At 39.1% G+C, this 23,157-nt stretch overlaps 1 protein-coding gene across 5 annotated transcripts in view; it reads right to left on the bottom strand.

Annotated features, from left to right (window-relative positions):
• The window catches only part of shisa8b (shisa family member 8b), a 50,726-nt gene extending 28,837 nt beyond the window's left edge, over positions 1-21,889 (bottom strand). For 3 of the 5 annotated variants that reach the window (XR_005131302.1, XM_017725305.2, XM_037543983.1), the window contains exons 1-2: positions 20,542-21,234; positions 4,087-4,208 (exon numbers count right to left, since the gene is read on the bottom strand). Coding sequence is in view for 4 of the 5 variants with exons in the window: in XM_017725305.2 (XP_017580794.1) it covers positions 4,087-4,208; positions 20,542-21,104 (685 nt within the window). In the remaining variant the exon portion in view is untranslated. Of the gene's footprint in view, positions 1-4,086; positions 4,209-20,541; positions 21,235-21,456 lie in introns of those variants that run through there. The other 2 variants (XM_037543981.1, XM_037543982.1) reach the window with 2 other exon arrangements.
• Between the last annotated feature and the right edge of the window lie 1,268 nt (positions 21,890-23,157).

The following is a 23,157-nucleotide window of genomic DNA, read 5'->3' as shown; positions in this document are numbered from 1 at the left end:
CAGACTATATCTCAATAATGATCAGAACGATTTTTTCACAAACCATTGTGAAACCCTTTAGGTTCTATCACTGCTTCATTAAAGCTACTTGTTACTTGTTCATGCTGTGGCTGTTGTTGAAATTTCAAACTCATGATGCTTTGCATGGTGCTAAGAGTATGTGCTCACCACCAAGTTCAAATCATACAGTTCCCAATCAAGCAGGAAGTTGTCAGTGAATATTAAAAAGGGACACAATATCACGCACTTGGTACTGAACTCAAGTTCAGCTCAAACAACATGTTTCAAAACAGAAAGTCACAATAATTTCACTTATTATTTCACAACGATGCATTCTCTCAAAATAATAATGTATTATGTTGAAATAATCACACATTTTATCAAAGAGGAATACCTTATTTAGTTATTAGTCATTATTTTGCCCATCTAAATCAAAATCTCAAAAAGCCAATATTTTAAATATAATGAGTTACAATTTGAACCAGGATCAGAGAATGAGTTGGTTGTGTTCTATACCACGCACTTCTATGGGGGAGCTATGCTATAATAGTTCTTCAGTGATCAGTCCAGTGGTTTTAAATAACTTGCCACATTAATACAGAAATCAACTGTTGCCCAGTCATATGTCATATGTGCAAACATTTCACAACGTGGCTCAGCCAATGGTTTTTACAACCAGAACTTACCATTTAATAATACAGTTTAAAAGGCTGGCAGGCTAATGTGAGCAGGAGCTCAGGAACTTTGAGGCTAAAGCTTTGCTAAATATGATGTCGACTCCACTTTGCAGTGAGATGAAAACACACTGTCATGGGGGTCGCATTACTGGGTCATGTCTCTTTATAGAGGCCCAGTCATTACACAGCCTGTGGGCCCTCACCCACTGGTGTAAATCCCTGTCTCTGCATATGAGGCAGTGTGGCAGACTGCTATTTGCAACGTCTTGCCTGTTTAACCCCGTTCAGATCAAAGTCTCTCTGTGGAGAAATGTCAGGCTTTTTGAACCCCAGTGTTACACATCACCTTCCCAGAGAGAGCACTCTAAAACCCGCATGACAACAGCAGCATCGCTCCCTAATCTCCACCCCATTACTGGGGAAAACTAGAGAGTATACAGAAGATGTGTACAGTCACACGCATAAAACCCCTACGCAAGCCAAACTTAAATCCGTGCCACAGAGAGGGGAGGAAAGTATGCCTTTTTAAGCCGTGCACAGACTCTGGATATCAGCATAAATCCCACATCAACTGTTGGTCTGAAGCCTTCCACGCCTTCACCGTGTGCAAATCCAGCAAGTGCCAGTTTGTGTAGATGATTCGACCTTGATTTCATATACAAATGAAGAGGAAACCAGTTTAGGGGCGTTTTTCTGGGTTAGGAGGAGGAAATTAGGCAATGTTGAAATAGAGAAATGGAGGCAGGAACAGAAAGGCTGAGATCAACCCTCTCTGGAATACATGTGGCTGTGCCTGTGAGGCATATGAATGGGCAAAGCGTATAGAAGCAGCACACAAGCCATGTGCACATGCAGCTTGGACCAGTTGGCACAGTGTTGAGGATTCTCCTCATATCACTGTTTTTTTTTTGTCTCAGAACATGTTTATTTCTTCTTCTTCACCTTCTTCTTCTTCCCCCACCTCCTCCTGCTCCTCAATTACAATCCAATGATTTTCTTACAATCAAAGAAGAGCATCTGACTGTCACACTGATATTGTCACATACTACCCACACCTCTATTTCACTATGATACATAAATTATTCTACCAAACATGCTGACATACATGGCCATAATGAGCGTTAGGACGTGGAGGTTGATAGTTTTGGAAGGGGTTTTATAAGATTCCATGTGCAAACAGTGCAAACAGTGACAAGACTGTATAGTCAGCAGTGACCAGTTCTCTGCTGACCTCAGAACAGCTGTGGTTTGGCCATAGACCTTTGTTGCTACGCTATGTTACTATGCTGTCCAGAGTGACTTTCCCTTCTTGAGCTGTACAGGTATGCAACACACATACTATAACATATAACACTGCTATGATATAAATGTAAAAGTTCATGAGGGTAATTAACAGATTATGTTTGTAAAATGGAAATCACATAATATGGACCCCTCCCCTCATCATGTTGCTAGCTAAATCAGCATCCTTATACTTCATGTGGTAACAAGTAAATGAACTAGTTTTATTCAACCTAAATAAATACTTTGAATGAATGATTCTTTCAATCAAAGTAATTTTTGACTTGAATAAAACTAGTTCAGTTGCTTGTTACCACATGAAGTATTTTTCACAGTGTAAGATGTTTCACTGTGATTCTATAATTAAAGTTGTATTGACATTTGTTTGAGTCATTATTTCACTGAAGTAACAGTAATTTGATATATAAACTGATATATGGGTGTAGGCTACTCTGTTCACTGCCTGCAGAGAAATTCAGACAATTAACAGGTCATGTCTTTCCTCTATTTTCCCAGCTCTGAGCAGCAGAGTATATAGATTATAAGATGCATTATCTCCTCAGTTTGCCCAAATTGGTTCTCATAATTATAAAGCTTGTCAAGGGTACATGCCAGTGATAATGAGGAATGGAACACTCTGAGATGAATACAGGCTCTTTGATATGTGAAATCTATATCTAGAATTTAACCACTTTCCAACACACTGCACCTACACTGCCCTCGAACCAGCCACGTGACCTGAAGCCCACGAAGCACACATACACCCGAACACAGTCAAGGTTACTGTAGAACAGGTCACTTCCATATGGCTTGGAGGCATAGCCAGATGGGTACACATACATGCACAGAAGCACTGAAGCATCTCTCTGCTAATAGGTGATGCATCTATAAGAGTCACACAGTTCTCCTCATCACTGCTGCTGATATGCACAACCAGACTGGCATTCGTTTGTCTACCTGCCAGTGTCTACATAATGCGCAAATCAAACAGTCATGCACAAAGGTTTGATGCCCTGCATTCCCCCGCTTGCCAAATGCAGTATTTTGATGATTTGAAATTAACACATGCTTTACAGGGAGCAAGGAAATATGCCATTTTAATGCAACCTTTATTGCACATGTTCAATGTATTTGCTGTATTTAACATACTGGAGAAATATAAAAAATAAAATATAAAATGTCCCATTCACTTTGCACAGACCCCATTTTTTTTCCATAATACGTATGTTTATTTTACCAAATATACACTGAAGTGTGTTGTTCTCTGTAGAGGAGGTGTAACTCATTTACACTTAGAAAATCTTTATATGTAATCTGTATATGTAATGTATATCTTTATATGGTTTTAATGTTTTTTATATTCCCAAACTCTCTTTATCCCTTAGATAGGTAAACAGGCTAAAAAGTTAAACAGGCTGTTTGTACTGTGCCTTTAAGAATAATATATGTAAATTGTGTAAATTTTGCTCTTACTGGCCGCCCTGCATTGTGCCTCATTCAAAAAGCAGTCCAGGTTAAAACATACCTTATAACTTCAATGTAAGTGGGTGGGGCTAAACTGCTGTCAGCTAAAGAGGCAGATATCTGTATCAGATACCATAAAAACAATTAATTCAAAGCAGGCTGTTTTTGCAGCTTAGTTTCCATGTATGACCTGTACGGACTGAGGAATGAAGGATACGTTTTCAAATGGGACAGTGTTTACATTCTATATTACACTCTTCCACTAAGAAAAAGACCAGAAATTCTCTTTTCTATGATGTAGGCCCTATAATTTGTTTTATAAATTCTGTTGTAAACCATTTGCAGATTTTGGAAAAAGTAGATCTTGTCAAATCAAAGTGTGAAATATATTTGAAACTTCTATTCTTTTAATACACACACACACACACACACACACACACACACACACATATATATATATATATATATATATATATATATATATATATATATATATATATATATATATATGTGTGTGTGTGTGTGTGTGTGTGTGTGTGTGTGTGTGTGTGTGTATATATATATATATACATATATATCACTGCTTACTTGCATTAGTCAGTGTCTGCATATTGAAATAGGAGAAAATCTGAAGAAGCCACATAATGGCCTCAGTCTATCTCACCACTGCGGCTGCGGAGCATCCTAGCTGAGACACCATTGGCTCCGGTAGGGGAGGTGCTGCTAGTGGCTCCATCCACAGGGGTCAGCTCTCCACCTGGCTGCTTCAGCAGCTCCTGCAGAGTCCTGCACAGCACAGGATATCACCAGGATATTGTCATATAAGCCAAATACACAGATATACACTCTCTCAACCAAATATGTTTTTTCATAATTAAACCATTAAGGTGCCTAAAGTCATTCAGAGCAGTTTGATGTGAAATGAGCCATTCTAGGGAAGAGTTAGAACTGTTCACAGTAGTGGTAATAGAAACCAGATATATGGAAAGTTCACTGTCTCTATAAGCTACTTCACAGAAGTTTGTTACATTAAATAGTTATGAATCTGCTGCCTGATGCCTGAGACATTGTTGTACAATAGTTTTAAGATAAAGCTTTTGTCTAAAACATAGCCCTTTTGAAATCCAGTAATGGTGGAGGGATACATGTAGAAATATACAACTCAGTCATTTTAGCTGTATTTGTATTGTAGACATAGTGAGGAAATCCACCACTGTGAAGAAATCTAAGTGGATTTGTTTCTTTTCAATGAACCATTTCACATTAAACCAAGGTGCAAAATACAGACAGTCCTGGGGGTCTGGGATCTCCAGTCAACCTCTTTGACCCCAAAACCAAAATTCTGGAGGGTCTCTAAACACAAACCTATGACATTATGTTGATTGTTAAGGAAAAATAGATGCTTAAATTCAAATTCAGGGAAAGGTTATTGTTTGGCCTTCTTCACCTCCAATCCGGAGCTTCTGTGTTTGGTATTCTTAACTAAGTAAAGATGCAGCACTGCTCTGCTCTGCTGTAACTATGTCCAGAATACCTCTGAAACACTTTCCAATATGCTGTAGCATCTTTGTAGATCTGAAAACTTGCCCTATTTCTCAAGAGATTGGTGGAAAGAATTAATTGTTACTCATTTCTCAAACCGAAAAAAAAAAAGACGTGTAAGATCTCAGTTAATGTGTGGAAGACTGCATTATCAAACCTGAAAAGAGCATTTTCAGAAGAAGAATGGTTTAACCAAACGTTTCGGTGCCAGTGAAGCTAGCACCAGTGCTAAGGTGAGGATAGCAGCTTGCTAACGGTGCCAGCCAACATGGGACCCCCCAAATATAAATATTTTATGCATGGTTATAAATACACTGCCTGATACCTGAGACATTGTTTTACTATAGTTCTGAGGTAAAGTTTTTGCCTAAAATGTAACTATTTTTTATCCAGTCATGATGGAGAGATATGTGCAGAATTTTGTAAGGATATTTTTTTCAGACCTACCACTATTTATCAACATTACTTTTAACAACTCAGAAGACATGTGTAAGTTCGCTAGTCATTTTAGATAGTAAATAAAGTGATTATTTTTGTGTTGTAGACACTGTGACTCCTGGTCCCTATCACCACCGCTGTAAAGAAATCTAAGTGGGTTAGTTTCTGTACAATGAACCAAATCAACAAAACTTAATTTTTAATGCATTCTACAGTGACAGTTAGATTTTTCTTTACAGTTAGGCTTTAAGAAGTCTCAAGCTCTCATGTGTCTTGTGAATTATAAATGAGTCTGAAACTTCCCACAGTTTTAACAGTAATGTATCTGGGTCATGTTTCCATTAAGGTGTAGCTTTTTTCCAGAAAATTGTATCACATCAGTTTAAAAATTCTATCTAAGCCTTGAAATATAACACTTCTCATAAGGCCTAGTGCTAAAACTCTGCCTTGAAAAAACTAGGATAGCTCATCTTCTCTCAGGCAAAGCTGTGTCCTGTTCCCGCAGCCTGCACATGCATCCCCTGGTGAGCCCCCAGACCTGTCCGACACACCCTCCAGCCCGCATAAGGCTGTGATTTGATGTAACATGATTGTGGAGCATAAGCATGCTGCCCTAGGCCAGAGACTGCCAGTAGCAGTAGGCCAGCGAGGCACAGAATAAGGACAACAACACATTGGAGAAGCATGAGAGCACGATGACGTGCAGCACTGATGTCACCTGAGTGGTGGAGCACAGAAAAGACACAGAGGGTAGAGGAGGGGAGAAGGACAGTAATTTGGTCAGATAAGGTCAGCCAGTATGGAGCTCTTGTGAGCTGTCTCAGACAGACAGTCAAAGTCTTGATGAATTCTCCTGTCATAAAGAGTAAAGATGATCAAAAACTCATCCTCTGTTTGTTGCATATCTCACTGGGGAGCCCAGTTCAATGGTTCCCTGGGCTGGGCTTTCCTCAACAGCTGTGTTCTTATCCCCCATCACAATAACACAGTTAACACACTTCTGTTAAATGGTTTGACTGACAATTTACACATGTTTTTCAGCCTAAATGTAGCCAATCAACCACTGTTTTTCACTGGAGCTACAAGTCTATATACTTAACAGGTAATGAAAGCTTATGGCCATCTGTTAGCACCATGCAAACCTCATGCCTAAATTATTCTCCTAACTCTTGTTCTTGACCCTCCTGCTCCAGACATAGTCTTGTATTATCCTTGCTCTATCACACCTGTTCCATATCATTAGCTAACTATCATGCCCTATTAGGTTTCTGGGCTGCGTCACAACTATGCAAACAGGCTTGCTTATATGTTTTTAAAGTCTATATTGTATATTTCTCAACATAGGTGGCATAGCTAAAAACGTCATAGCCATGTCATACAGTGTCTTACAGTGAGATTACTTACAGTGCTGCTAAAGGTTTAATGTCAATTAAGAAAGTAATATGCACAGCCCAGCATCATTTATCCTCAAAAAAGATTGCTAAAACCTTTGAAATATCTGTGAATATTTACATGGAAAATACTGCCCAATGTCATTTGACCCCATGCACCCCCCCCCCACTGATTATGCTATGCTAATATTTAGTATTAGAAAATAGTAAGAAGCAACACTGAGGAAATATGTTTGAACCTCAGACTGATGTATGCAAATGTAATATATATACATTGGCTCTGTTTGTCAAATAAACACTTCTATTAAATGTTAGATGCTGACTTGCTTGATCACCTACAAAGACAAAAATTCATTTTGCTTCCTTCTGGTAAATCCTAGACATTTCATCAAAACATATTTCATCAACATTAATGAATAAAAATATGAATAGTTTCATTATATGGCTTCAGCAAAAAAGGGTTTAAACATTTTTGAGGGCAGTTTTGGACAAGTGTGTGATGATTTAGTTATGCAGTTGCACAATGCTGAACTAGTGTCTCTAAACATCCATTACATTCCAGTACATTAGACTGATGGCTCCCGTGCAAAATTTACAAATCAAACTACTTTTGAAGAAAGCGGAAAAACTTTATCCAGCATAGGCAGTGGAGTGAGGTCTTATAAGACTGTCCCAGAATGTGAACGACATGTAGTGATTATTCTTAGGCAGCTGTGTTTTGATTCACAAGTCATTGAGTCCAGCCTCATTAGGGCCTCCTCTGGGCCCACTCCTTTCACTCAGACTTACGCTGACTCAATTTTGTTTTCAGCTGTCATGCTGTGTCATACACACACTCTCACTCACTGTGGGGGTGGCATGAGTTTATACATCCAGACAATGCAGCCCTTCTGTTATCTCCAGTCCAGTTCAATTTGCTGTGATTTGCATTATTCAAACACTGCAGAATGTACCATGTTCACCTAATTATTAGAACGCTAACCACACTGATCAAATAATACTATTATTAGCTACAATAGCACATGCTCCATAGTCAAAAGTTTCAGTTGACTGTGTCATTATAACTAGATAGATAGATAGATAGATAGATAGATAGATAGATAGATAGATAGATAGATAGATAATTTATTGATCCCGAAGGAAATTTAACATTAATTATCCTGTAATTAGCATATTTATCCCACTTTCTGGAGGCCCCCTAGTGGTAAGTGTAGTTACAGATATTTTTAATCAATATATGCATCAATAGTGGTTAAAGATATTTTTAAATGATATAATCAAACAAAGTATTTTCCTCCATAACCTCATTGACTAGATTGACTAGAATACTGTTGACTCTTTGTGTGTAAAATGTTTTAGTCTATGCTGAGCTGCTGGCGAGCAATGATGGGTGAAAGGAGATGGAGTTCTATTGAAGGGGCAGCTGGATTGTAAAGGAATCAAAGGAAATTGTCCTTTTTATGCTCAGACAGTAAACAGAGATTTAAGAACCTCTGGAATTTCTGAAACTGGAACCTCTGATCATCAAATGGCTCCAATCAGTTATCACTGCTGACCAGCATGGACATCCTCTTTAGGGAAGCCAACGCATCTTCTTTACCCTGAATTTCTAAGCAGAATGTTGATCATTCTTCTCTCCTTCTCCTTGATCAATAAATAATAAATACAGCTGCAATGCTTACTAAGCACACCAGATAACTCTCCTGCATGCTGAATCGTACACTCATATCTAAAACTCATGAGCCTAAGGCCTGAACACTCAAAAATTCATAAAAGCAGACAGAAAGGGTTCTTTGTAGTAAGAACATAGAAGAACTACTCTGAGTTTCTTTAAGAACCTTTCAATGGATGATTCTTCAAAGAACCATTTTGAAAATATGAAGTCTAGATGAATAACCTTGTTAAAGTTTAAAAACCTCCACATAGCATACAGGTTATATGCACGTTCAGCCCAAAGTAGGCTCATGGACATTTGATTTACTAAATTTTGTACTTGAATATTACAGAATTTTTACACCATTTCTTTTATAAATTATAGTGTAATGTTATGAAATAACTTTGGCCCAAAGACAAATATAGGCCACACCTGTTCTACACAAGTCAGTTTTTTTTTTCCCATTTAAAAACTTTATTTTTAAGAGTGTATGAGAGGAAGTGATGGGACACAGTTGTTGCCAGAGAACTTGAGGCCATGGCATTGCTGAGTCCTTGCTGAGCTCCTCAGATGTTCAGCTGCCAGACTGCAGCCTGGAGGAAAGATATGCGAGCTTGGAAACAAGCTATCTAAATCACAGCTGTCTGAACCGTTTGATAAATCATCATCAAATCAAAAAAACAAGATGTTATTTTGTTTTATGTTTACATCTAACATGTTTACCTCAACACTTCCTTCTTTTTAGACCTTCTACATAAAAGTGTCCAACACTTTATAGACACCTGCTCATCCAGTGTTTCTTCAGAAATTAAGGCTTTTAACAGGGAGTGCAGTAACAACCTCTACTCTTCTGAGACAGCTTTACATTCAATGTTGAAACATGGCTGTGAGAATTTGATTGTATTCAGCCACAAGAAAATGAGTGAAGTCAGCTGCTGATGTTAGATGATTTGTTTACAAATGCTGCTCCAGCTCAAGGTACTGGACAGAGCTCCTTCACTTCAGAAAATGCAGTTCCACTGCTCCACAGCCCAGTGCTGGACCCTTCAGCTGATGCTTTCACGGGAGTCATAAAGCTTCATAACACCTACAAAAGTATTTAATGACAACTTCACTGTCAGTTAATTAAACTTCTAATAATAGAATTTGTGTCTTATGCTCTACCAACTTATTACTTGAAGTTCAATTAACTCAAACTGTTTAGGCAGACAGATTATGAAGTTTCTTGGATTGAAGGTCATATTCATAAAAGCTTATTCCAACAAACATTAGTTATTGTAACACTTGCTGAAGTGGAATTTCATGAAAATTGACAAAAGCAGTCTTTATGACAACTCATGCCTGTTGCCATGAATGGCTTACATAGCTTTGCAAACAAATCGTTACTGTTTATAAAGTGTAATAAAGTATAATAAAGAGTTACCAGCTGCTCCAAAGCATTCCATTCTATTGACCAATGTTTTTCTATGGAGAGTGTACAAGCTGTGTCAGTAATGGACCGCCTGTGTCAGCAATGTGTGAACCTAAGAATAACTGAATTCACTAATTAGAAGTGCGTCTGGATACTTTTGGATATATTATATGCATCTAGCCTCTTTCTGACTCCACCTCATCTCTTTTTTCTTCTCTTTTTCCCCGAAACTATGCAGAGGATATTTTCTGACTCATAAATTCTGAGTGCCGTGGGCCTCGCTTGCTTTTGCTGATACTGATACTAAAGTTACTAAAGTTGCTGAAGCCTCTTTTTGCAAAAAATTGAAAAGAAATCATATTCATATTTAGAATTGATGTTTATAATGAATGAAAATTAGAACTCCTGTATATTTAAATGGAATTTTGGGGTGCAAATTGCATAAATTGCATTTTTCTGTCCAGAGTTGTATGAAGGCATATTCAGAATCCTAAGACAAGTAATCATTTTATATTTTCTGAATTCTTCTTAACCTTATCAGACTTACATTTAATTGCTTCTTTCTCCTGACAGGAATATATTTGCATACATTTAAAAAACAGATGAATGAATGCATACTAGCTGAAAACAATGGAAGCTTAATGAAGCTTCGGTGTTCGCCAGTGATTGAACTGTTTTGCAGTTGAATAAAATAGATACTAATTACACATTACTGAGCATGATAAACAATTTCATTCATCTTTATTTTATAATTATACCCTTCATCATTTGGGGGAGCAATAAAAATGGTGACAGCACAGTCAGTCTAATTAAAGCCTGTATTTGCTGCACTGTCATTTCTCTAACATCCTGTAAAGCGGCATCCTCTCTGGCTCTGGACGATGTGATTTCATCGCCAATTACTTTCAGCTCTCAGTATCATGTTCAATTACAGAAAGATCAGTTGCATTTCTTTTAGCTCTGAATAGAAATAAATTATTCCCTTCATGTCCCACTCTGAGACATCTTATTAGTCATACTCATCCCGAGTCTGCTTTATAAACCTCCAGCCCAAAGACCAATCACTTTCTCTACATATCATCCTAATTAATCACTTTTCACATAACTCTGTTTATGCTGCATCTTACTTGCTCACACCATCTCCTCCGGTCTCCACTTTGCTTAATGAAATATTTCTGAGTGGTTCATCATGGATCAAACTGATCATGGATCAAAAGCGACTCTGCCATGTGAAAGTAGGCGGACAGGAGACATGAAATGAGCGCTGATCTGAAGAGATTTAATGAGAACAAATGGGTGATGTATTAGCATGCTAACATAGCTTTTTGAACCCTCGTCTATTCAGCCAAATGAATAATCCATTTCTACATGAACTGCTTTGCAATGTTATGATCAGCCTGTCATGTCAGCCTTCTACTCTCATTCCATCTTTAAATCTCTTTTTATAAATTTATGTATTAGTAAACTTACATATTAGTTTCAAAGTAGTAACGCAATAATTCATAGGTGTTAATGAATGATCTCAAAAACTCATTTTTTACTGTGTGACTTTTTTACGTGACCTTTACGATAATGCTAGTGCCAAAATGTGATTTCTATTAGTATGTTAGCACTAAGCTAACACTAGTGCACATGAATATTTGAAGAAACACTGAAGATTCTATGACATTCTATGTGTTCTTTGAAGCTTACAACAAATTAACATTACCTTGTAAATTGCAGCAAAGACTCCTGGCTGCTGTCACTCTGTTCCATTTCTAATAGCCTCTTGACAACTGACTGAAACCCATTATTTTCAGTGTTGTGATATATGTAAAACTTCCAGCAGTCCTTGAGTGAGTTTAATTCTTTAAGTCATTGAAAAGCAAAACATGACTGGTTAACTCCTCTGCCAATTCCTTATTATGTTAGATAGGTAATCTGACAGTACTGAAGTAACCAATGTAAGAGATCTCTGGGCTGCATCTACATAGACTCTACTGTTGAAATGAAATTCTGATTGGACAATTTTCATCAAATTGGAATTGTTGGAATTATTGAAATGATTGTGTCTTGTATATTGTGTGATTCTAAATGCTGCTGCACACCCAACATTCTCTAACATCTTAGAGCATTCCAACACTAGATTGGTGTCCCGCAACTGAGTGTGATTCTGGAATGGTCTATGATGTTGGAGAATGTTGGCTCAGTGTGCAGCAGCATTTACAGTTACATAATCTACAGTATACAATCATCCAATCAAATCTTTGTTGACTTAACCAGGCTCTACTCACATACTCAGCACATATATCTAACAAAGGTAGCAAAAGATTTACATTAAAAAATTCACTGAAATTGGCAAATGAAGTAATCTTTGTTTAGAGTTTTGAGCTTTTCACTATTGAGCTGGACTATGTTTTCATAGTTAATTGAAATTATGCAGGTTGAAAACTGAATTTGCCACAATGCTTGCATTAAAAAGATTTCAAATGCCAAGTCACTTTTGTTGATGTCAGCTACACAAAAGAGTAGAGTCAAACAGTCTATGAGATCACTGACATAAAAAAAGGAATTGATAATACTGCAACAGAAATATTTTAAGACTTTGAAGAACAAGTGGTTAAAGTTCTGACTGAAATTTGTAAACAACTCTGTAAAGCTGCTCAATGGCCATTCAATTTAAGAATTCGATTGAAATCTCCATACCACAGAAAGGAGACCAGAAAGAATGTACAACTTCCATCATAACACATGGCTATAAATTATGCCCAAGGTCATCTAGCGCAGACCAGAACCTTACAATGAAACAGAACGGCCAGACAGGAAAGAGGGATTAAGGAATAGCAGAGAAACAAGAGATATCATTGCTGATGTAAGCTGGTTGACTGAAATATCCTAGGAACTCACTAAGGAAGTCCACATGGGCTGTCATGGGCAGTCATGGGCTGGAGGTTAGGGATCCAGCGTCGTGACCGGAAGGTCACCGGTTCGATCCTCAGAGCCTACAGCACATGACTGATGTGTCCTTGAGCAAGACACCTAACCCCCAACTGCTCCCCGGGCGCTGCGGATTGGGCTGCCCACCGCTATGGGCAAGTGTGCTCACTGCCCCCTAGTGTGTGCGTGCTCACTAGTGTGTATGTGATGGTTCACTTCATGGATGGGTTAAATGCGGAGGTGAAATTTCCCCGTTGTGGGGCTAATAAGGGTCTCTTAATATTGCTGCTGTCAGAACAAAACCTCGTATCTCCATTTTTGTCATTTTTCAGTTTTTGACATAATTTGAAATTATCCTGGGTCTTATATATTGTGTGAAAATTTCACAATGAATGGACCAACAGAAATGACCCAAAATTACTTGGAAAAAGTCTGGTTCCATTGAATTACATTAAAAGTAGAGTATGTTTCTTCCCTCTCCTGTAAAATTTTGGAAATACAAAGTTTTGATCTGACAACAGCGATATGTTTCACTGACTATAACAAAGCTGGGAGCCACCATGCTACTAAAGAATGCAATTGCAGGGGGAGCATGTTGGATAGGTCAGTCCCAGCAGTGTGCCACCACTATGGTGTGTCTAATTTAAACCTGTAAGTTAATGTGTCCTGCCTCAGTTCATCACGGTCATTTGAGCAAATTTGATCCTGTCTCCTTCAGTCCACCTCCCTGGGGCTACACAGCAGCCAGGGGTCTGACACATGCTAAAGTAGGCCCAAATTTGTTTAAAAAAATGTCCAGACGGACATGGTTTTGTCAGGGGCACAGGATCTCACATTGCCCAGAGACCACTCAGAGGACGTGAGGAGGATGAGCTAGAGGAATAGGCAGGAGGGGGTCAGGAGACTGAAAATGTCAGTGCTCCCCTACCATGAATCAGCCACGCAAGAGACAGCACGCCTTCCAAATCGGAGAGACAGAAACACCTTCACAAGCACGCACAATCACTCACACACTCAATGCTGTCCCAGACAGCCACTTCCCATTCACATCAAACTCATTAGGGCAGTTTTGAACCACAGCTGAGGGGTCCAGCAGCAACAACCAAGCCCACTGGAGATCCACAGAGAAAAGGGAGGTTTTTTTTTGGATGACAAATGTGTTTTCTCATGTGGTTTACAGTGACTCACATGTCTAATGTTTTTCACATATACGGAGTTACGCTGCAACCCGGCAGCAAAGACATGCATTGCCAGTGTTGCTCATTAAAGTGAGAGAAAGAGTGAGAGCTATCAGGAGGATTTCATTTGAAGTGTTTTCGTAATGACACACAATGCAGGACAGCAAATCAGAACAGAGGTCATTTACATATTTCCGTCTTAAAGGCAATAATGTGGCAGTAATGTGTGTAAGAATTAATTAAGACTTTTTGACACATAAACACCCACAGACATTTTAATAGGACATAAGGGAAAAATATTAATTACAAGCAAAGTGTACAGTATGAGCCTTTTGAGATCATTCTATAATTTATTGCTATATGCTATAATTTATTTGATCGCTACTTTGAAACTGTATTTAGTCAGTGCAGTGTAGGGTCCTTGCAGTTCTTTTAAGGTAAAATAATGGTTTATTTCTTTTATGAAGTTCCCATTTTGGAGACCCAAAGTTTTCTTATGGCAGCAATGATATGGTGATAAATGCACTTAGCTTAAGCCATGTAAGGGTCACTGACCTTTCCTTAAGCTTCTGAAGGGTAAAAACTTTTCACCAGCCACAGAAGACCTCATATTAAAATATGTGATATCTTAAAGGACTCTCAAACATGTATTACAGAAGAGACTGATAGGCATCATACATGCTAATTCTCTCAATTCTGTGCCCCTAGTGGGCTTACTATGGTACACAGTTATGCCCTTGGCCCAGTATTCTTTTTAATCTCTTCTCAACCATGCACTCTCACCTTTGAATGTCATTGCTGAAGGACTTGATGTATATTGTATTATAACCTATTGCAATAGCAAAATTTTGCTTAAAGGTTTGTAGTATGTTATTCTGTTCTTCGTAAAATAAAACTAGTGAACACTTGTTGGTTTACTTAAACTGTAAAAATCAAGAACAAATGTTCATTTACAACCCCAATTCCAATAAATTCGGGACGTTGTGTAAAACATAAATAAAAACAGAATACAATGATTTGCAAATCCTTTTCAACCCATATTCAATTGAATACACTACAAAGACAAGATATTTAATGTTCAAACGGATAAACTTTATTGTTTTTTGCAAATATTCACTCATTTTGAAATTGATGCCTGCAACACGTTCCAAAGAAGTTGGGACAGGGGCGTGTTTACCACTGTGTTACATCACCTTTCCTTTTAACAACACTTAATAAGTGTTTGGGAACTGAGGACACCAATTGTTGAAGCTTTGTAGGTGGAATTCTTTCCCATTCTTGCTTGATGTACAACTTCAGTTGCTCAACAGTTCGGCGTCTCCGTTGTCGTATTTTGCACTTCATAATGCGCCACACATTTTCAATGGGAGACAGGTCTGGACTGCAGGCAGGCCAGTCTAGTACCCACACTCTTTTACTACAAAGCCATGCTGTCGTAACACGTGCAGAATGTGGCTTGGCATTGTCTTGCTGAAATAAGCAGGACGTCCCTGAAAAAGACGTTGCTTGCATGGCAGCATATGTTGCTCCAAAACCTGTATGTACCTTTCAGCATTAATGGTGCCTTCACAGATGTGCAAGTTACCCGTGCCATGGGCACTAACACACCCCCACACCATCAGAGATGCTGGCTTTTGAACTTTTTGCTGATAACAATCCAGACTGTCCTTTTCCTCTTTGACCCGGAGGACACGACGTCCATGATTTGCAAAAACAATTTGAAATGTGGACTCGTCAGACCACAGGAGACTTTTCCACTTTGCGTCAGTCCATCTCAGATGAGCTCGGGCCCAGAGAAGCCGGCGGCGTTTCTGGGTGTTGTTGATATTTGGCTTTCGCTTTGCATGGCAGGGTTTTAACTTGCACTTGTAGATGAACTGTGTTCACTGACAGTGGTTTTCTTAAGTGTTCCTGAGCCCATGTGGTAATATCCATTACAGAATGATGTCGGTTTTTAATGCAGTGCCACCTGAGGCTTCGAAGGTCACGGGCATTCAGTGTTGGTTTTCTGCCTTGCCTCTTACTTGCAGAGATTTCTCCAGATTCTCTAAATCTTTTGATGATATTATGGACGGTAGATGATGAAATCCCTAAATTCCTTGCAATTGCACGTTGAGGAATGTTGTTCTTAAACTGTTGGACTATTTGCTCACACAGTTTTTCACAAAGTGGTGAACCTCGCCCCATCCTTGCTTGTGAACAACTGAGCCTTTCAGGGATGCTCCCTTTATACCCAATCATGACGCTCACCTCCAATTAATCTGTTCACCTGTGGAATGTTTCAAACAGGTGTTTTTTGAGCATTCCTCAACTTTCCCAGTCTTTTGTTGCCCCTGTCTCAACTTCTTTGGAGCGTGTTGCAGGCATCAAATTCAAAATGAGTGAATATTTGCAAAAAACAATAAAGTTTAACCGTTTGAACATTAAATATCTTGTCTTTGTAGTGTATTCAATTGAATATAGGTTGAAAAGGATTTGCAAATCATCATATTCTGTTTTTATTTATGTTTTACACAACGTCCCAACTTCATTGGAATTGAGGTTGTACATCAGTTATTGTCAGAACAGCCAAAAAGTACAAGTTATTCATTTTGCAGTGTTAGAAAAAATATGCATAGCATGTTGTTGCTGTCCAAAGAAAAACAAGAGAGGGCAAAAACCTACATTCAATCTAAGTTAATGTAAACACATTCTACTTGGGGCTATGGAACAGCCTGCTGTAACCCTCTAAAACCTTTACTCATGTACATACTAACACAGTTGTACAGTCATAACTCACAGAAAGATCAGATTTTGAAACAACACACATCAACAGTTATGTTAGACAGCTGTGACACCTATTTATCTACCTCTTCTTCATGATGTATCTCATCAGTAGCTACCATTTTAAATGTCTTTCTGTCAGTCTTTTTCGGTCATTCCGACAGGTAAACAGAGAGCTTTGCCTTATGGCTCAGCTCCCTCTTCACCACTACAGTCCAGTACAGTGACTGCATTACTGCTGCCGCCTGTCCCAGCCTGCGGCCGATCTCATGATCCTTCTTCCCATTACTCGTGAACAAGACCCCGAGATACTTAAACTCCTCCACCTGGGGCAAGTCCTTTCCCCTTGGTGTCCCCCCAATTTGGACATGTTCACTGTTATTATTTATAACCAAAGATGAATATAAAGATTGCCAGTGCATTGAAAGAGTAATAGAAGAGAACTCAGTCCAAGGATTTGGATCTAAATCATAACCTTTTACAGCACTAACAAGGATGGCAGGTTAAAATTAAAGCAGGCAGCAGGTCAGACCATCTATGTTTTCTAAAACTAATTCCAAGTTGTCACAGTATGTAAAATGCTAATAAAATCAGAAAGTGATTTGAATTCTGTTTGACCTGTATTTAATTAAAAGCCCAATCTTTAATGTTTTACTTTATGAACTTAATAATATACACTCATTCCAAATAAGACGCCTACAACATGTTTCAAAAAAGTTGGTACAGGAGCCTGCTTATCACTGTGCTACATAACCTTTCCTTTTAGCAAGACTGATGGAAATGTTTGGGGACTAATACAAGAGTAATACAAGTCTTCAGCTGTGTGACCATACAGGGTCTTTGTTGTGATATTTTTAGCTTAATGATGTGCCCATGATTTCAGTAGGAGACAGGTCTTAACTGTAGACTAGCCAGTGCCGAATGTGACTCTGTTTTTTTTAAATAACTATGAGCATCCCAGAAAAAACAGCATCTATAAGGCAGCATTATGCTGCTCCACAATGTATTCAGCAATTCAGCATTAATGGTGACATTACATCACCTGTTTAAGATGTTTTCAAGACATCTCATGAAGTATGTAGTCTAACTTGAACATTGTAGTTAAAGTTAGATGTTATAGGATGGAGTGGCATGCCTAGAGAACATCAACTTGTCTGAGACAGTGCAATAGTGAGTAACATGCAAAAAACATTGTATTTCTTTCATTGAAATTATTTTTTCACACACACATAAACATGCACACACACACACACACACACACACATAAACATGCATACACACACACACACACACACACACACACATAAACATGCACACACACACACACACACATAAACATGCACACACACACACACACACACACACACATAAACATGCATACACACACACACACACACACACACACACATAAACATACACAGACATACACACACACACACACACACACATAAACATACACACACACACACACACACACATAAACATGCATACACACACACACACACACACACCTAAACATGCACACACACACATTAACATGCACACACACACACACACACACACACACACATAAACATGCATACACACACACACACACATAAACATGCACACACACACACACACACACACACATAAACATGCACACACACACGCACACACACACACACACACACACACACACATACACACAAACATCACCTCTTCTTATAAAAACTGTGCTATGCCATTTGGGATCTTATATTAAAAATATAAACGTGACAAATGTTAATTATGTAACAGAAACACAGAAACTCCTTATCCACATCTGCCTTTCCCAGCCTCTGTAAAGCAGAGTCAGAGGCACAGTGAGAGATTGTGACAAAAGGTTCTCAGAGAGCAGCAAGAGAGCAAAGAGAGCATGAGGAAAACTAATCCTGGGAGAAGTTTGTTTAATCTTGGTGCAGCATGTTAATCTTGAGAGAACTCTTAATCTTGTAAGAAGAGTTAATCTGAGGAGCAGTGTTCAGCATATAGGAAGTGCATGATTTTAGAGACATATTAACCTCAGAGAGGTACTAATCTTCAGGGTGATTTCTTTTGTCACCACAAAATCTTAAAAAAGGTGTTTACATTATGAGAGCAGCCCCTATCTGAGAACACAGAGTGAAGGAAGAACTATTAGGAATTCTCTTTTTCTGCGTTCATTGCTCCTGACAGGTCATTTACTATTCAGAGCTCCTGAATATTCAAATTAATGAGGACAAAAGTGTTTTGATTTGCACTGAGACAGGATAGAGAGAATGGATAAGACAGACGTGAAGTGAGGGACTAAGTGGTCAGGAGTGTGATGAAAGACAGGGAAGTCAAAAAAGTAATGAATGGAAGGAAGAATGATTAAATGAATATGAGGAGTCACTTCTTACATATAATCAATTTGATGATTGGCTGAGCATTAAAGTATTTTTTATGCTGATCTACTCCGAATCGTACAGTAGCTCTACAGAATGTTCTGTCTAGAATCCATCAACACAACATTGCAGTTACATTATCCTTAGTGTCACTTATTTGGCACTAAACTGAATGTAGCACTTGTGGGAGCAAATGTGAATTTCATGCACTGTACAAAAAGGTCACTGAGAAAGGCTTTAAAGAGACAAAAGAAACAAAAAATCAACAATAATTTTCCAAGTATCACTTTAGAATGAGAGTACTCTTATGAAGGGTGTATGAATGGTTTAAGATTATAAATGGATAATTATTAGGTCGTAAACACCCTAAAATCATTCATAAGGAGTGACAACACATACATACAAAGGGCAACAGTGACCTGTTGTTTGCCTAATAGTGAGCCTACATTCATCTACTTTGTTAAATATCAGATATTTACTAGTTACTTGCTGCAGCTATAACAGCTCACTTCTGCCCTTTTTATTAATGTGTTATAACTGTTTATTAATAAACGCATGTTCAATGTCCACATTTTACCCCTTTAGTTTTGCACGGAAGCTATGAGGTAAATGTAGCTAACAAGTAATAAAAGCCTGATCACATTGAGCTTCACTCAAACTGCAAATAAATTCAAGTAACGTTGCTATTTATAACATTTTGACAAAACTCCAGGCTTTGAAATGGCTGCTACAGCTCTTTCAGCTAAACAATGTACTTTTAGACATTTTTACACATTACAGTATTTCATGTAGTCAGATACCACATGACAAACTCTATAACAGATAAATTAACGACTTGAATCTGGTTTGAGGCAAGAGTGTCATGATTGAAATGCAGTTTGCACAATACTTACTGGTGAAGTACAAACATCTGTGACTCCTTAGCTACATTAACTTCATAGCTCCCGTGCTAAACTAAAGAAACAACTTCAGGCATGAACCATGACTAAATCTGAGGTAAAAGAAATACTTAAGTAGTTGTACTTTGTTACTATGTTTAAGCATTATTTTTGGAAGATTTGTACTTTACTAACTATTGAAATTGATTACTTGCATTTTCACTCTATTACATTTCCCAGAAAAAAATAACATACTTTTTACTCCTTACATTTTCATTTAGACCTTCAAGTTAATTGTTAAAAACCTCAAAGTCCAGGAGAATTTCCTTTTTACTTTTAGAAAGTTGAATATGTTTATACTTAGATACTTCATGCTTGCATATTTAATTGTTAATGATTAGTTTTTGCTTAAAAGCAGTTTTTACTTTTATTTATACTTTTTACGCCTGTGGAAACACAAATTTTTGCTAATTAGATTTTTTGCCAAATGATAGCTTTAATTCACACTATTTGAGTGTGAAATTTACAAAACTCCCCTTTTGTAGCCCATCATAAACTCACCTGGAGTTACTGAGGTCATTTTGACCCCCTCGGCTCTTTTCCAGGGCCAGCTTGGTGAAGATGCCCACCAGGACCATGATGGCCACCACACCACAGATGATGTAGACGATCATGTGGGTGCGGTCCCGCTCGTGATCAGACTGCCCCTCCGTGATGGTGGCCACTGGTTTGCCTGTGTTGGCCCAGATGGGTGTGTCGTAGTTGGAGCACGAGGTCTGGTCCAGCCGCTGCTGACGGAATTGGCAGCAGAAGCGGTAGAAGCAGGTGCCGCAGCAGTACAGGAAGATGCCTGCGGTGCAGTTAAAGGGTGGATCCCACTGGCCCATCACATCATAGTAGCCCTGGCAACGGGTCCCCATGGGCGGGATGGTTTCCTCTTCCACCTCTCCTGCAGGTGAGCTCAGTACCACAGCTCCTTCTGCTGTCACCGAGGTCACTGTGGAGTCTGTCGTCTGATTGGCCAGCTGCATGTCCATCTCTGTGGTTGTCTCATCCTGGGCCTGCGAGGCCCACCCAAGCAAAGCAGCGAGGGCAATGTGTAGCAGGAAACGTTGTCCAGCCATGGTGATCTAGATCCTCAAATGCTTTTGGTCGTTCTCGTCTGCCACAATGTCCTAACCATGCAAACTGAGAAGAACAAACTCAGCAGCAATGGAAGGAATCAAAAAAATGTTTATATGACCTCAACTTTAAGTGATAAAAGTGTCAGTACTTTATTTACAGATATTTTACTGTAACACAAACATTATATCTTGAAAACTGTTTTATAGCCAATTTAAAAAGCTATTTTAATTTGAAATTACTGTTGTAGTGTACTGTAACAAGTTCCATTGAATCAATAAAATTTGCCATTTTACAGCATGAAAAATACAAGAAATGATACACAAAAACAGGTAAACAGAAATATCACATTACCTCTGTCCTAATAGTGAAAAAAAGTTTGAAATAGTGATGTTTGGATATATGTGGTTTTTCCTTCTTCCTGCATCTCAGTCTCCACTGCATACGGTTCCCACCACTGCGCCAGACTCGTAATCAACAGTGTGCTCTGGGAATACTTCCATGCAGGTCCTGTTCAGTTTTCACCATTACAAACATGTAATAAGTGCTTCTTTTCTAAAGAGCTGCTCATCCTTTTCCTCCTGCAATAGTCTGTGAACACACACTGCTGTTTTCATCCAGCACACACTCCAGACAGAGAGTAAACTCAGAGTCCTGCGAACAGCAACAGATCAGCATTCAAATAAAATCCCTCCTCTCCACTCTCAGCGTATCAGAGAGTCAGAGAGAGAGAAGGAGGGAGAGAGAGTGTGTGAGAGAGAGGGAGAGATTGGGGGAAAGAGAAAAAGAGAGAGAAACAGGGGTTGGCAGAGTGAAAGCAAGAAAGAGAAAGAGGAAGACAGAGTAAGAGAGAGAGCAGGAGAGGGAGAGAGTGACAAAAACAGAGGAGGGAGGGAGAAATGAGAAGAGAGAGAGAGCCAGAAAGAGACAAAGTGAGACAGAGAAAAAATAGAGGGGGCAGAATGGGAGAGAACTGAGAGAATGGGGAAAAGGGAGAGAGAAAAAGACAAAGAGACAGAGCGAACAACAGAAGGGGAGGCAGACAGAAATACAGAGGGAAGGATAAAGAAGAAAAGAGAAACAGGGAGGCAGAAAAAGGAAAAGAGGGAGTGAGAGAGAGAGAAAGCGTGAGAGAGAGAGAGAGAGAGAGAGAGAGAGAGAGAGAGAGAGATAGAGAGAGAGGGTGAGAGAGGAGGCACAAAATGGGGCAAAAGCAAAAGAGAGGGGGAGACAAGGGAGAGGGAGAGGGGGAAAGAGAGGGAGAAGAGAGGGATGGAGAGAGAGAATTAGAGGGGGAATGCGAGGAGAGGGTGAGGGTAAGGATAGAAAAAGAGAGAGAGAAGGGGAGAGAACAGGAGAGAGGGGGAAGGAGAGACAGATACGGGGAAGCAGTGGAGGACAGTGGGAGAGCGCAAGACAGAGGGAGAGAGAAAAAAGAGAAAAGGGGAGAGAAGGGGACAGAGAAAGAAAAGAGTGATGAAAGAGGAATGCAGAAAGTTAGGGGGAAGAGAGAGGTAGAGAACAGAAAGACAGAACGAGACAGAGGGGAGACAGAAAGAGAGAGTGGAGAGAGGTAGAGAATACAGAGGGAGGTGGAGAGACAGAGGTGGAGAGAGAGAAGAAGAGAGAAAGAGAAAGAGAGGAGAGAGAAAGAGATAAAGAGGGAGTAAGAGATAGTGGGAAAGAGAGGTAGAGGACAGAAAGAGAGACACAGGGAGACAGGGAAAAGAGAAGGAGAGGACAAGAAAGAAAGACTGAGAGAAAGAGGGGAGAGAAAAGGAGAGAGAAAGAGAGAGAGTCAGAGATAGATGGCAGAGAGAAAGAGAGAGGTAGAGATAGAGGGGACACAGAAGGAGACAGAAATAGATAGAAGGGAGAGAGAAAGAGAAAGAGGTGGAAATAGAGTGGCGAGAGATGGAGAGAGTAAAAGAGAGGGGGGGGTGATATTTTTATAGAGCTGCTGTTTACTGAGTGGGGGGGGGGGGGGGGGGGGTGAATGTTATTTTGAAGGGCACTAAAATCATTTAGAATCATTTGAAACAAATTTTTGGTGGA

This window comes from Pygocentrus nattereri, chromosome 13, assembly GCF_015220715.1.
Source record: "Pygocentrus nattereri isolate fPygNat1 chromosome 13, fPygNat1.pri, whole genome shotgun sequence".
In the NCBI taxonomy this organism is placed as follows: domain Eukaryota; kingdom Metazoa; phylum Chordata; class Actinopteri; order Characiformes; family Serrasalmidae; genus Pygocentrus; species Pygocentrus nattereri.
This window is presented reverse-complemented; position numbering and strand designations above follow the sequence as displayed.